The 16,200-nt window shown below is 42.5% G+C and overlaps 3 protein-coding genes across 3 annotated transcripts; 1 reads left to right on the forward strand and 2 right to left on the reverse strand. All coding sequences in view use genetic code 11, as the record gives it.

Moving 5' to 3' along the window:
• Window positions 1-174: 174 nt before the first annotated feature.
• Window positions 175-5,725, forward strand: EGR_08719 (hypothetical protein; the record flags this gene model as incomplete). Its single annotated transcript, XM_024497968.1, has 4 exons — window positions 175-230; window positions 2,953-3,117; window positions 3,382-3,437; window positions 5,571-5,725. The coding sequence occupies 4 exons, from the start codon at window positions 175-177 to the stop codon at window positions 5,723-5,725; spliced, it is 432 nt and encodes a 143-aa protein (XP_024347601.1).
• Window positions 5,726-6,991: 1,266 nt separating this feature from the next.
• EGR_08720 (Collagen alpha-3(VI) chain) lies at window positions 6,992-7,972 on the reverse strand (the record flags this gene model as incomplete). Its single annotated transcript, XM_024497969.1, has 2 exons — window positions 6,992-7,188; window positions 7,915-7,972. 2 exons carry the CDS (start codon window positions 7,970-7,972, stop codon window positions 6,992-6,994), a joined length of 255 nt encoding a protein of 84 aa, XP_024347602.1.
• Window positions 7,973-9,555: 1,583 nt separating this feature from the next.
• On the reverse strand, window positions 9,556-10,099 carry EGR_08721 (Venom basic protease inhibitor 2; the record flags this gene model as incomplete). The annotated part of the gene is made up of 2 exons (XM_024497970.1): window positions 9,556-9,743; window positions 10,048-10,099. 2 exons carry the CDS (start codon window positions 10,097-10,099, stop codon window positions 9,556-9,558), a joined length of 240 nt encoding a protein of 79 aa, XP_024347603.1.
• Between the last annotated feature and the right edge of the window lie 6,101 nt (window positions 10,100-16,200).

Below are 16,200 nucleotides of genomic sequence, written 5' to 3' on the forward strand. Positions count from 1 at the left end.
AGACAACACAAAGCAACATGAGAGCTGGAAGAAGGAGCTTGGTCATCGTCAGTCGGTGGTGTAGTCAACTCGCTTTGTGTGAAAGCAACCCTCCCATTATATACGCAGTCTACGAGTGCTTATTTGATTGGCTCAAGAGAACAAGTCCTGTGAAGTGGAGTCTAGATTCAAGTCATGATAATAGATATGCATCACAAAGTTAGATTCAAGTATTTTGCTGAAAAGTACAGGTAAGTTAAGTACAGGCTTGAAAGTTGTCAGTTTTAATTATAAGTAGGATCTGTTCTCAATCCTAGATGGGGTACGTGTTACACACGAAATGTGAAAGAATACCCCTCATTTGGTTACATTATTGGCATGCCTAAAATTGCGCCACATTTCGCCATTTTTTGACTTCATAGCTCCATTTAATTTGCGTTTCTGAGGTGAGAAGAATTTGGAAATTGTGATTACAGTGGATAAGTGGCGAATCTAAGTGTCTAGGAGTAAGGCGTCTGCTTCATCATACAGAGGCTGTGAAGAAGCCCAACACAAGGACCTATTGAAGCCGCATCAACAAATGACAGCTGCCCCAAATTTGACTTTGGTGCAACTATCAAAAATAGCTTGATTAGGCGACAATGATGAGCTTAACGGAGCCAACGTTTGATCAACGTCAAGCTTGTCATCAATTTCGTTTAGTCTGCCTTAGTTAGGTTTGGAGGTAAAAATGGTTGCATCACCACCTCTGTCAGTATGCCACCATTGTTCTGTCTCCCCTGTTCTCCACTCCCATGTCGATACAGTCAAGTGAGCACCACCGAAATTACGAAAGGAGAGGTGACTGCTGATGTCTTGGACAGGTTTCTACTGACAGAACTGCAACGGACGCTTCCATACCAAACCATGAAGCACTAGTTGCAGTAATAATGCAAAGTAAGCCGCTCTCGGTCAACAAATCGATGGCACCCAGATCGGACAACGTCTCCAATGTTCATGAACCGCAAATCTGGGTGAGACTCACAACTGCCAATGCCATCTCCATCCGTGATGATTGTCCAAGACATGATTAGCAGCTTGTCAACTGGATTTGACTCAAATGCAGTAAGGTCTTATTCGTTGCTGAAATTGAAAAGAGCACTGCATGAGGCATCATAACTAAATGCAACTGTGATAAACTGAGGAATCAGCAGCTTAACACGTTACCCTATCATTGGGTGCACTTATGGACACCTTCCAGAAAGCGATGCGACCTCCAAATGGCGGAAGAGATCTGGGATAACCCAACATATATACCAAGGCGTCGGTTCGGTGGGTTAAGTCTTGGATCACAATGACGACAAGTCGGCACTAGAAATCACCAGTGCTGACTTTCCTACAAGATGATGTTCTGATTAGTTAAAGTGCTCAGGCGATGACGTGTGTGAAAACCCAAATGCACCTCCTTATTTGAGTGCTTACAAGTTCCATTGTTAGAAATGCCTAATATCTGAATATTCTAGAACGTAGAGAAGTGGGTGTTTGGGTGGGGCTCTTGTTCAGTCCTCGTCTCCTGGGTGCATGCAAAATCGCAATTTTTTATGCCAATCGTAAGATTTCTGCACTTTATTTACCTTTACTTGCTTCTCATTGTGAATCATGACATATTTTGTCATTCGTATGATACTCTGAAATGTTTTGGCAAGAAGTTTCTTTCTCTTTTATTTTGCAGTTCAAATGCTTGCCATCATAAAGAGATGCTGGATGACTTGTGACGATATACTTGACACCAGTAGATATCCATATGCATCAATGATTGCTGCGTCGCGGACCAATTTGAAAAGCCATCCAAGAGGCTAGATTAAAACGAACAACGCACGGACCTCTGTAGACTCACTAATTGTTCCGCTAACTCTCTAGGTGGGTCATCTCATCACCTCATTTTGTGCTGAATAACATTTCGATGACTGCAGAGTTGGAAACCATCTGTAACCAGTGCATGATCTCACTGTTGAAAATGGGTTGAGTGGTGAATACATTTATTTGACGTTAAATGTAAGTAATTAACTAGTTTTCTAAAGTGACTAATTACTAAAATTAGAAACAGCTATGGTGACTCATTTGCGAATTCGGGTGAGTGTAGGTGAATTTATTGACTTTCAGGCGAACCGATGGTCTAAATTCTTGGATAAACAAGACTTCACCGTGGTGACATTGTTGGTTACTCCACACATTGGTGGCACACGGATGGGCACTCGTGTGGTTACAAAGCATATGATTTGAGTAATCAAGCAAAGCAACTCCGGTTTCTCCTCTTGTGACAAAATATGTCTTCTCAATTTACCTCCTACAGTAAGCTTCATGGAGAATTAGAGGCCTAATATTTTAAGTAGTTGCTCACGATGTAGGCGCTTCCAATTCTCCCTCAGCCTTCAGACAACGAGGTATTTCATAAGGCCTGTGGTAGACAGTGACATTGTGTATAATAGAGTTGTGTGATTCAAACTAACACTTTATTGACCTGTTTTCAAGCATTCAGTCACTTGCGGTGTTTTAGTCGAGTTAAGTGGATTGATGTGACAAGCTGTGCAGTGAGGCGGTGTGGTGTATTGTGCTGAGGTGTGATGTGATGCGATGAGATGCGTAGTGCAGAGTCAAAGTGATTTTGCATTTGAAGCAAGCGAAAATGCTGTCTATGCGAAAGGAGATGTGCGCTACTATGAAAAGTTGCACATAGGGGTTGGTATAATCATTTCACCTGCACGTAGACACTCTTTTAGACACAGCTCAATAAGGTATAAAATTATTTTTAAAAGGACGCAAATTATAGCTACTGACTAAATAAATGGTAGTGTTAAAAAATACTCAAGAAATAGTAGGTATAGGATAAGCATGATGACTAATGTTTGCTATTTTATTATCCATGATGGAAAGTTGACGCAATATTTATGTTTCCGGTTGCATTCTGTGATGCTGTACTTCACACTTTACAAGGATTCCATTTCTGAAGTGCTGTTCTCTTTTGTGCACAACTGTGAGTAACGAAGAGGAAGCTAAAGTAGACAAGTCGTCGGCTTGCCGAATTCCACCAAAGTTGGGTTATTCAAGAGTACTTGGCTGTAGTGCATCACAGAAAGAAAACAAATTTGGCATAATCGTGTAACTGTTCTCTAACCACAAAATCCACTTGAACTGAGTTATTCCGTAAAGCAAATCCCATCAAGATGTGGCGGTATGGCTTTCAAGAATGCTCAAGAAGGCTATCAAATGCATTGACGATACTGAGGCAATGAAGGCAGCTTGTGATGTCTCGGTGCCCGGTGAAGACGCAGTTTTTCCAGGCATTAATGATTTTTACCCATCGGGTTTTCTTCCTCTCAACCACCACTAACCCTACCAGTGTTTTCTTGTTCACAACCCTAGGCTAATTCCGCATTTGATGCTCCTAAGTGATGATGATGATGGTGATGATGATGGCAGTAAGATATCAGTCGCATGCATCGGGGCTTTCTCATGCACGAATCCGACATCGATGTGAGTGTGTGTGTGCATTTGTACGTTGATCGCCAGGTGATAATGCATTTTTTAGCTACGTGGATGTGTGTATCAACCCAACTCTCACATTTTATCAGTTGTTAAATCACTTATCCATCTATAAATATAGCAAGCAGTTCATGTTGGTGGTTGGAAAAAGCTCAGTCTTTCTGCTTAAATGCCACGAAAGTTTGAACAACCTCACCCCCTGAGCTTGTTTCGTTTTACTTGGGGCTATACGACTTGTCGATGTCTGGGCTTCTTCGTGCTCATTTCAAGCGGATTGGCAGTCGCGGCTCACTGGCTCATCTAGTTGAAATAGTTTAGATTGGGGTGAATGAAGTGTAAGTCAGAGTCGTCGTAGTCATTTCTAGTGTTCCACCTTCGACATACACCTTGATCATTCGTCTCTCAGTCGTCGTTTCTTTCGTCCTTTGCGTCACACATAACTATTGAGACTGACACATCGATGACAAACGAAAGTCGGACACGTGGACCCACCAGTGGCAGATTTATGCGCTGTGCTTCGACCAAACACCTCACCGAACGCATTGCTAGAAAACCGCTTCATGAAAGACTGGAGAATTTAATTCATCATATTCACCATTAGGCCTAATGGGAGCGAGGTGAAATCGCCGCACAAATTCCTACATGATGCAGTCTGGTGTACAAGAACTCCACTTATTCCACTGTGCTGAGTCCGAATTTGTCAATCAGCATTTTCACACCAAACAGTTGACTTTTGAGTTTAGAAATATGCGTGCTATGTGGAGAGACATTCTAATTGGTGAGGAAAATATTTGTGATGCAAGTCAATTCTTTCCAGATGTTGAGCCCCAAAGGACTGATTACCAGCCCCAATATTGGCATGTATGAAATCAACAACTCCATTTAGTGTTTCTTCCTAGTCCTTATGCTGAGCACTGCTGTCTCATACACAGACAGGAGTAGTTGGCAGCTCAAAACACAAAACTGGTGTGCGATTCGGGCAAATTCAAGTCGCACCCACTTGTCTATTTTTCGTGTGATATGGAAGCGGTAAATGAGGAAAATATGCGTCACAAGCGAGCTCTTTGCCACCTTTTCTTATTTTCCACTAAAAAGTTAGAAGTGTTTAAGGATAAAATAACCCGAAACTGTTCAAATTAAAAAGTTCTAAAATATACCATTTTGTGAAAACAGCCTGATTACCAAGGTACGGGTAAGAGTGTTGGTTTCACCACTGTTGTCACTCACTGGCGTTGCTACCATAGGCATGCTGGAGTGCCTCCTGCTGAAGCTACCAGATATAGAGCCGTGGAAGTGGCCTGATTACAGGGGTACGTAGAGCACTAGGATATAGTTGCAGTTATCCAACCACGCTTCCTCTGTATTCATTTTTTGTCACAAGTACACCATACGATTCATTTAAACAACCAGTGACCGATGGTGACATTAGCGATCAACGATGCGACGCCGTGGTTTGACGAGGTAACATTTGAGAGCAACTAGTGGAAACAACCCCTTTTAAGTAAATGGAACTGACAAATTAGGAACCATCTGTATTTAAGACTCAACTCAGGGAGGGTCACACATAATTTTCATGACCAACGCTGTGCGGCATCCCCATCGACGGTGAAAATACGGCTTTGTGTAAAGCCAACGCTTCTGACACGCCCACCTGTCAAATTGTGTTTAAACAGGATAAATGCTCTGTTCTAACTTGAAAAATGAAGGGGTAGACGGAAACACTTCAAACGAGATTCAGTGTAAACTTTGAAGACGTTGGTTATTTGTCCACGAGAGCAGCAAGTCATCTTCCATGTCGGTCGCCGCCTGTTTGCCTTTTGAAAGTGCAACACCAAAAACTGCGTGTTTCGCAGAAATTTGTCCTCCCTCCGCCGCATGCCGCGACTGTTGAAAAGTCAGCAGAACCCCAAAGTATCACTGTGACATGTTAGAGATATCAAATTGAATGTAGCCGCTTCGTCGTGCCTCTTGTTTCATGTGCTGTTGAATGATTGGTCTTGTTGGTTGGCTAAGTGGCTAATAGGCTGGCAAAATGACGTGATCAAGTTTCACTTCATGCCGTATGATAGGGAGGGATGAGTGCAAATCGGGCTCAAAAGGGACTAAACCAATTTACATTTATTTTTGTAAAAAATACAAAATGACTTTCAAAGTGGCAGAAGAGTGTGATAATAATGACTGCATAGTATTTGGAGACTACGCAACTCATGGCGGCAATAAATAGTCCAACCCTAGTAAAGGGTAGTCGCCATTAGTGGACCAAAGCGCATCCATTAGATGTAGTTTACTATCCCATTCCAAGTGAAAATATGCTAAGATAAACGATGACAGGAGTGCCATTTGCAGTGTAAAGCCTCCCATTATGGCATTTAGACTGGATAGGAGAAGTCATGTGCCTTAGCTCTTGCAAAGATCTTAGATCTCGCTTTGGTAGGCCTTTCCGGATACTCAATTCTTACCAGTTATGAAATATTACTAGTTAGCATTGACACATCCCTATGATACCTAAGAAAATTGTATAAATGCGATTGATTACTCTCCCACAGCCATTATATCTCCACCTCCAGTGTTGAGAATGAAAGGGAATTACCACTTCTGCCTATGCTTCCAGTGGATGATTTGGTGATATTTGCTTAGGGTGGGAGGTGACCATTCTACTCCAAGCTGATTGCTCACCCAGTTACAGTCATGGGTGACACGTGAAATCCCAATTCGAGGCTTCGAAACAGGGCGGATTTTTCGCAGATAGTTGGTTACAATATATCTTATGATAGCGGTACTCCTGTAAGAAAAATTTGGTACAATGTACTGTTGAGTATGCGCTCGAGCATGGGAAAGCAATGCAAGGTGAAGTGGTGTCCGGTGAGATGAGATGAGGAGTTGGAACATGAAGTGAGGCAAAGTAGATTCGTTGAATAAGTGTATGGACACCTTTTAATTCTTTTCAAACTCTTGCTCTAGCGTTAGGCACATTAGAGATGACTTCATTTAAATTGGCTACCTCGTGTTTATCCTTGCTCATTTGGGATGCGTCAGCTGTCCGGCATGGTGTGGAGGTGGCATTCGGAGGAGAATGACATTCTGGTGCCTAACAGACTGATGAGTAAATGTTTTGACACATCACTCTTCTCCACTCTGCTTCTGAGCAGGCATTCGATATTACCTCGAGCAGATAACTAGGCTTTCTATAAACACTACCACTTCTACCGACCCCCAATAATGTAGTAGTTATGTAGGTCTCTCTTGGGCCTCGGGGCGAAGTGCCTCCCTCCTTCGCTTCACCACAAAGTCTCATCTGCTACATGGTCAACCCAAAACAACCAGTGAATCCCCACACCTGCTACACTTTGGCAGGGCAGAGATAAATGATAGTACGATAGAAACTAGACCAAATGGAAAAGGAAGGAAAACGTCTCATAAATTCAGGTTTATTGAATTAGCGACAATGGGAGGCATGCATTTAGCAAGTTATGCTTTGATTAGAGAGAAGTTAGTGCTTGTTCGATGATGAAGATTTAAGACAGGCGCGTTCGCAGGCCCTCCGATCTACGAAGCGATTGGCGTTGCCCATGCATCCACTGTAGAGAAAATTGACACATTGACCTTTGTTGGGATCAAAGCCCCAAACACTGATGCGGAATCGGCAGATTCCTACCCGAATGGGTAGGCTGCAGATATCCTCCTTACCTAAAAGCCAAACCAATTTTATCCGAACTTCACAGGTTAATATTCATATTTGTGTTAAACCTCGAAAACCATGCGTAGTGTTACCGGTGTGGCAGATGCACCTGAAATATTGACCAATGCGTGGAAGTAGGCAGACATCATACAAAGCATTGTCATGGATCCGCAGAACTTAACCAAAGGCGGGCTAATCCCTCCACATTTCGGGCTTACCGCGTACGCTTCCTACTACCATCTCTTTCTTTGGTGTCGGTTACATGTCAGCGACTAAGTTCTTCTTCCATATCTGCTCCAGCAATCTCCACCAAAATGGCAAGTACCCAGTCTACTGATTCGTCTATACCGTTTTGTATCAATTAGCTTATCAGGCTGTCAGCACGACATACACCATGGATGATGAAGTACCTCATGCGCCTCCTTAAGCTACATTCTCAAGGCTGAAAGTAAAGAGTAGGGGTTTAAAGTGAAAAGTAGATAGGTATTAGAAAAGAGAAGGCTAAACTTTTCTGTTGATATTGTAATGAAGCACTGACATCCCTGCAAGCCTGACATTTCAAAGCATATGTACGAGTGCATATGCGCATACGTCCCAACAAAGGAAGCTGATATCACGCCGTCATGTCTAGACTTGAGTGGTGATTGGTGAGTCCAATGAACACTTTACTGGATGGCGGCAAAGTGAAGACAAACAAAACGACACACAGGACACAAGAGAAGTTGTCCACTCACCTTGACTGAGACTGGCAACACAGAACAGCATGAGAGCTAGAAGTGCGAGCTTGGTCATTGCGATGCAGTGGAGCAGTCACCTTGCTTTGTGTAAAAGCACCCTTCCCCTTATATACACAATTCGCGAGTGTTTGTTTTGTTGGATCAAGAAAGTAGGGCTTTTGAAGTGCGGTTTATACACTTTATCCATAATAAGCGATACATGTAGCAATCTTAAAAGAAAGTGTGCTCTTGGTGAGGTATAGCAATTCCTGACGCAGGATTGAATGTCATCTCTTGAAGGCGATAGGTAATGAATCTACTTGGCTAAACAATGCAGTGTCCTACACTACTGTCACAAGTTGTGCAATGTTTCGTGGTAGATAGTAAATGGATGAATTCGGCATGCAGAAATAAGATGATTAAGTTTTGTCATCTTGTTAATTTCTAAGGGAGTAAATGAAAACGAGGTAGGACATTTCATTATTCCCGTATCCATCTATCCACCCATCCATCCTTCCACATTACAATTCGTTTTCCTACCCACTAGCATAACCATCCACCTACTTATCTATCCTCACCCACCCAATCATTAGGACACTTTGTTGTGCTCCAGTGGTAATGCAATTGCCATATCGTGAATAGCCACATGTAGTGCTCTCTGCGTGGACTTTCAACAGTAGGTAGTTGACTTATGTCTCTCTTTACCATGGCCAGAGTAGGGGTCTTTAGGTGCGTTGATCATATAGATCTAAAGGTGGCATACTCGTCTACTATGGACGCCGTGGCAGGTCCATCCCATCCCAAATCGTCATGGACTACGCCGTTTTTATTCACCTCTTAGTACAAATCGACCTAAGGCAGAATTCCTGCCTTTGATGGAGTTGCATCATTCCCTTTGTGTGCCAAGGTTTCACTAGGTGTCGAATGTTGTTCTGGCTGAGCCACTCCACTTGATGACAATTCTGAGGACTGTCTGGTGTTTCGCTTTGCTTGATCATTTCTTAGCTGATGTATTGCCATGTTCTGTTATATTGCGATGACTGACGATAGAAGAAGTTGGGTGACCCAACGCGAGCCTCGTCCGTACATATTGCCTCAGTCAACATGAACTTCAGTATTCCAGATATTTTACTACCGCAGCCGTCGGCAGTAAAATGCACAGAATGTGATGTGATTTTGAAGTAGACCCCTATTAATTTACATTGGCATGAATGGTCTGGGTAAAATTGGACTGTGGCGGATCGCCGTATTGCCTGGTAGCCAATAAAATTGCATCACAGTCACTTGAATTTTGCAGAAATGTAAATGGGTAGTATCAACAGTCGAAGCGGTGTCAGCGGTATTAGAGAAGCACCTTTAACACTCACGATTGAGTGGAAGTAGTCAAGCAGATGTAACACATGAAGACTTCAAGTTGGCTCAATTTTCTCAGTGATTGAGGATAAAGTGCTGATTTCTTACGCAACCACGCTGTTTACCCGTAGGGGTGTTAATGAAAATGATACGTCTTATTTGACGGCCTCCCTCTTTGGACTTCCATGTCTCGATTGGTGCCAAAAATTACGAATATCTTTTGGTAAATTTAGGTGCCTTTATTTAGTGTCAACAGAAGGGCAAGTATTTTTTAGCTACAATATGATCAGAGAGAAGTTTATGGTTCTATAAGTGCAAATTTTTAACACAAGCACGCTCGCATTCCTTCTTTTCTTTGAAACGGTTAGCGTTGCCTCCACAACCACCGTAGATGAAGCTCTCACATCGATCCAATGCGCGATTATAGCCCCACACTCTGAAGTAGGCTAGGCAGGGTCCAGTTCTCATTGGTAGGTTGCAGACATCCTCTTCGCCTGAATTGCAGCCATATTCCACTGCATTCACTTAAGAATTACAGAGATACCAGTGAATCCATGGGAGCGAAAGGACATTAAACAAGGTACTGTTTTTAATCATAAGTAATCAATCAAATATAGGCGAATTTTCTCATATTTCGGGCAGCAACGTACTCCTCCTTTTGAAAATACTACTACAGAATCAGGGTTGGTCTCACAGTGTAGTTAATGTATAGTGGGTCCAAACGTCACTTCACTTGAAGTAGGTGTGGAGGAGAATAGCGAAAGGATCAACAGCACACAGGAATAGCTGTTCACTTACCTTGGCTGAGGTTGGCAACACAAAGTAGCAGGAGAGGCAAAAGGGCGATCATTGTCCACGCAAACTGGTATTGTTTTCATTCGGTTTGTTGTCAATGCACACTTCCCCTTTTATATGTAATCCTCCAGTGCTTATTTGATTGGGTCAAGTAAACAGGTCTTAGGGGATGCGGTTGGTAGTTCTAGGCCATGGTTTGCAATGCAAGTCACGAGGTTAGGCTAAAGTACCTTACACAAATGCTATTTGATTTTGATGCATGATTGCACTAGTGTCAAGTCGAAAGGAAATGGCAGGATGATGGAAGTATACTGAGTAGAAAGGGTCGTGCTTGTAAACATCTCGTCCAATCTTTACTCATATCCATCTTTGCGGTTTGACGAATCACCGGAGGAGAGCTTGAACGTCACCTTGCGGAATGATATACAGAGCCTCTCGTTTTGGTTATTAGGGCGGAGCCGATAGAGAAAAAAATCTCTCTGAATAAGCAATGTGTGATGCTGTTAGGTAAGTTGCCATTGACCATTGCGGACTAGGACTAAATTGATCCTTTTAGCTGAAAGGATTGTTAGCTGTCTCAGTGCGACTTCATAAATAAGGTTGGTAGGCATATGCGGTGTTCTCTTTTCATGTGGCTCATCACAGCAAGTTCTCAGGTTTGCACACATACCTGTCGGATGTTCTACCATGTTTTTCGTTGGCTGGATGATTAGTTATGCTGACTAACAGATAAACCGAGGTTAAAACACTGAATCTATGTCCAATTGTTATCCTGAAAAGGTGAAGTAATAAAACAGCCTAATGTGGCTACTAAATGAGGTGACCTGCAAAGCTATTGCGTTTTTTGCGACGCCTTGCTACACTATTTTCGTGCCTCCATATCTTGCCACATCAAGCCATGTCATGACGTATCATAGGGTAGGATTGGAAAGGGTATAAATGTGGTTGAAAGAAGCTGATCCGATTTGCGTTTATTTTTACTTCGAACATTTGGTGGAGATGCAGCACCAAATGATACACTCACAGTAAACACTGAAGGTCATTCAAGGACCACGTAGTAACAAGTGGATGCAGTTTACTGCTCCGTTGAAAGTGAAAACATGCCATGGTAAACAATAGCGAGTGTCACGTGTCATGAACTTAGTTTGAACCATCCATTTGATTTGTTTTGTTATCACGGTTGCAGTAGAAAACGCAGAGCTAACAATGAGGCTTAAAAGAGATAGAAACATGTTGCAATGATGGCTGTTAAACAAGACAGGGGAAGCTATGCATAATTTCTTTTTAATCATTTCATATCTCGCTTCGATAGGCCATTTTGGGAGGTTAGTTCTCACCAGTAGGGAAATATATCACGTGGTTATTGGCACGTCACAGCAATTGTGTGGCAATTCGTTCAAAGATGAGGGATTTTTCTCCTTCAGCCATTGTACCTTTACTTTCAGTGTCGAAATTGAAAAGAAAATTCAACACGTGTGTAAGTGCATGTGGGATGGTTCGGTGACATTCGATTAGGTCGGAAGGTGGTTATTGAACACTAAGCAGATTGTTCTTCCACTCAAGTTTATGGGTGAAGGATAGAGACCAAATTCGAGGCCTCAAATCAGAGAGAATTTCGCGCGGAAAGTCGGTTACGATGTATTATATGGTAGCAAATCTCCTGTGGCACTCGATGTGATACAATGTACCCTTGGTCATGTCCCCTAACCTGGCAAGACAAGGCAAGGTGGGGTAAGGTGAGTTGGACTGAGGTTTTGTCACATAAAGTGAGGCAACGCAAGACAAACTGGTTCCCTTGCATGAAACAACTAACTTTAACTAATTTCAAGCATGGAATGCAAGAGATGACTTCATTCAAATTGGCAAATACAGTTTTATTATATTTTATTCAAATATATCAGACACTCCGTCTTGCGTCGAGGATGCATTTGGAGGAAAATAACTCCCTTATGATTCGTAGGAACATCGAAAAATGGGACAATTCGCAGGCAAAATTACTGATCAGATTGCATGTCTGTCATGCAGTGGTGGAGTTCAATGCATGAGCCACAGATCGTCATCTCTATTGGCGAAAAAGCTGGAAACTATGGGGGAGAAGCCATTGTTACCAAGCCGCATCTTAAGTGGTAAAATGAAGAGGCGAAGAAGATGGACGTGATACATAGAGTATAAATTAGAAACGAAGGAGTAGATCCAAAAAAATGGAGCAATGATCTAAGGCTCTCGTGGTGCAGGAAGCTCCACACCTTGATGCGGGATTGGAAGGGCTCCACGTCGATTGGAATGATGCAGATATTCTTGACGCCTGAAAGCCCGACACATTACATCAATTTTATTCGAAGTTCGTAGATTGTTGCCCATAGTTTTGCTGAACACTGGCAAATATGAATGGCATCAGTGGCATTTGAGATGCGCCTAAAATAATCAAGAAAACATGAATTGGCGATCAGTGCCTGCTTATAAAATCATTCGATGTTGTCCCATATTTTAGTCTAAACCTTTTCAAGACACCGGCAGTCACTCCTCACTTTGTGGCCTGAGTAGCGCGCTCTTGAATGTGCGTTGGATTAAGAGTACATCAGCGGACAAAGGGAAGATGCCTAGTACATAAAGTTGCATGCTGACAGCAAAGGTGATGCCAATGTCTTTGCCCCCAAACCCAACCGAGCCAAACAAACTGAAGTGATGACATGTTTGACAGTAACCAAACGTTGGCCCTACCAGTCTATTCACCATAACCTAACCACTTTACTTCTGGTCTTTACGCAGAATCCTTATCCGGGGTTGCAGTTGAGCATTGACGTGGCTTTTAATGGGCCTTTGTGTTGAGCTTCTCCACACTCCAACAAGATAGATCCGAGGCCCTCTTCTTTGACGCCTAAATTTGCGCTTTTCCGCCAAAGTCTAAATTTCTACGATTTTTTCCCAATTTATGAATACAAATGAGGTGAAACTGTGGAACAAACAAATAGACCCATATAATGAGGAAAGTGCTTGTTCCTCACTGTTGGGTTGCCATCAGCGTAACCCAATGTGGGCGAATTCTCCCACAATCTGGACTCACCACGTACTCATCCTAGCGCCCAAGTGTCTACATTTATCTGTTATAGTATTTTAATAAGGTGCTTTCTCATACTTGACCCAAGTATCGCCATCAAAATGGGTTGTGTGGTCTGTTAAATGCAAAGAAGCTCGTCTCATAAATTGCCTTCTTGCCTCCTAAACAACCACTTGAGGATTTGAAGTCTTCATTTATGTCCCCTATAGTGTACTTAGATGGGTGGACAAACGTGTAACTCTAAACTGTGAAGTCAATGCCAATTATATTCCCAGGAAGCCTCTCATCAGTCTGTCTGGAGCGGGGATGATTACGTACACATAATAGGAGCCACAGTAGACCAATAGGAAGCCTTTTTAGGTATGCAGTGGTAGGCTCGTCTCCCATCTCGGGGTGTGTGCTAAGCAGTGGCCGAATTCAACCAGTTTCAGTGGCAGGTTCACATTCACGCCGCCTACACACGACAACTAATGGCATGGTGGGTAGGGGTACTAATGAATGCTTGGGTAAGGAGTGGGTTAATGGATAGATGGATGGACGAATATCGCATAGATACATAATAAATAGGTGAGTACCAGAAGGGCAGTGGTTGGATTTGTGGAGTTTAGTACCTCGTTCTGTTAAGCGACTTTAAAAAATTTGACGCTGACCAAGGTCACACATCTGATTTCTGCACGCCATTGTTGTTTATTTGCCATCCTCCATGAAATATTGCACAAATTTTGTCAGTCGTATAAACTCCTGCATTGTTTCGACAAGAAGATCTGTGCTTCTACCTTTTCTCATTCCATCCTTTTGTACCTTAAACGGAGGCTTTTTTTCACCTAGTGAGGCCAAGTCTAAATCTCCTATTCCTTCCCATCCCATCTTATAAGCGTAAAAAGGTAAGTGTGGTGGGAAAAACACAGCAGTGAGTGCTAGAGCACAAGCGTGGAGGTGAGCTACTCTAGGATCCATTTAGGCGCCTTCAATGATGACCTCAGGAAGCAGAGAGGGGCGTGCCCGGATCAGGGTCATGTGCAGGAACACGAATGCAAAAACCAACACTAACAGCAACACGAATAGGGTGCGTGATTAAGACTTCTAGTACTAGTTTGACAGTGATAATGCGCGAAGATGTCTGTGACAATTCTGCGTATGACAATCTTAACTCACGCATTCGGTTGATATTTCTGTAGAAATTGGTAGACGAATTGTCTGATTCTACGATAAAGTAGCACAGAATGCGCAGCTTTCAATGACAACAGAGAATGCAAGCGTTTGTGAAGGCGATCATGTGCTCCTGCATAGGGTTAGCTCACGCTGGCTAATTTCCGAACGTGGGGGGAGTACTACTGTAGTTCAGATGTGCTAATGCGCTCCCTATACCAGAGCCACCTTCCAGGCATTACTTAGGCTCTGCAACAGACGTGTGGATGGGGCAGAAGATTGTCACTATTTCTTATATGCAGTGTTTAATCAAACTAACTTGTTTTTCTCTTTGGCATACCCAGCTACCAAACTTCACTCAGATCGTAACTGGTAGGTGTTAGGATGATGGCGAACAGGTTATCTGCAGCTAAATAAGAAGGTTTAAGGACTGCTTAAGCTTCATTCCCCTAATTACTCAGTAAATTTGCTTTTTCTACTCATAACACTTCAGATGCTGATGCTACTTACAAGCCTTTAAGTAGCTTGGTCCGGGCAGGCGCTGTCGAATTTGCCTTACAACAACTTAAGAATAAGCAGGTTTCAGGCCGCTAATACTTCGTGAAGGCGACAGAAGATTTCGTGCTTTGAATGGGTTAGCTAGTGCCAGCTACTGTGAAATCAACTTCTGCAACACAAATTATGGACGCTAACACCTATTTACAAACAGGGTTTTCTACCTATAAATATACCTTTTCAAGAATTTATGCATCACTTGCAACTGCAATCACAGTAAAGTAGCATTTGTGGCACCAAATAAGTCAGTTTTGTAAATAAAGCAATGCGTGATTGGTACACAGCTTACTGACTGCAAACTTTAAGGAGTTCACCGTGTTGACGTATGAGGGAAGGTCAGGAAGGCAGGCTATCCTTATGTCCGACCTTTTAACGCATGTTCTTCATTAGCAAACCCGCAGAGGGCATGAATTAGATAAGGCTGATTTACTTAAAAGTCCACATCACCTTGGTTGAGGGTAATTGAAGTTGACCGGCCTTTGAAACGAGCCTAAGAAAGAGAATGTTACGGCCATTAAGAAGGTTGCCTTTTATGCCAATTTTATATAAAGTTTGATCAGGATAACTAAGGAAGTGTCTTTCACCCAGCTTTGCTCCGATTGTGAGCGTGCATTGCATCTTACCTAGAGTAAAAAACTGGGATCTTATGAGCAAACATATCCAGCCACCTTTAACAATGATGTGGTGGTCAAACACTGCCATTGGACGCAATGCCAAGTGTCTCCTTGCTCTAGTTCATCACCATAGTGCTGTTTATTACGTGCTGTGTTTAAACCAACAAATGGAATTGCTTTGTCAGTCTAGGTGTATCTGAATAAGCCCCACTACCCGCTAAAAGGACAGGGAAATGCCAATACCTCTAAAACGAAGCCGGATCGACAAAGATAGATAAGTTTGTGCTGAATTGAGGTTCATTTAGTGTCATTTGGAAAGGATGTAAAATAAAAGCTATTTTTTGATCAGAGTAAATTTAGTTTTTCTTCTTCATGGACGTATTAGCACAGGTATGGCTGCATTCATTCATTGTTTTAAAGCGGTTTGTATTGCCTCTGCATCCACCGTGGACGCAACCGACATAACGACCTGTCGCGGGATCATAACCCCACGATTTGATGTAGGCTTGGTAATCTCATATCAAAATTGATGGGTTGCAGATATCCTTGTTGTCTGGAAGTCAAACAAACTCCTCCAGAGTTACACGAGTGCAGCAGATCATTAGCTATATTTGAGTTGAAGATCAACAAGAGTTTCGCCCTCAATACGCGCAAATGCATGAAAATGCACGGACTTCAAAGAGGACACTGTCGTGGTCCATTAACTTGATCAAATGATAGCAACATTTTTCACTTTCGATTTCTTATATATATATATATATATATATATATATATATATA

Source organism: Echinococcus granulosus (assembly GCF_000524195.1).
Source record: "Echinococcus granulosus chromosome Unknown EG_S00117, whole genome shotgun sequence".
In the NCBI taxonomy this organism is placed as follows: Eukaryota; Metazoa; Platyhelminthes; class Cestoda; order Cyclophyllidea; family Taeniidae; genus Echinococcus; species Echinococcus granulosus.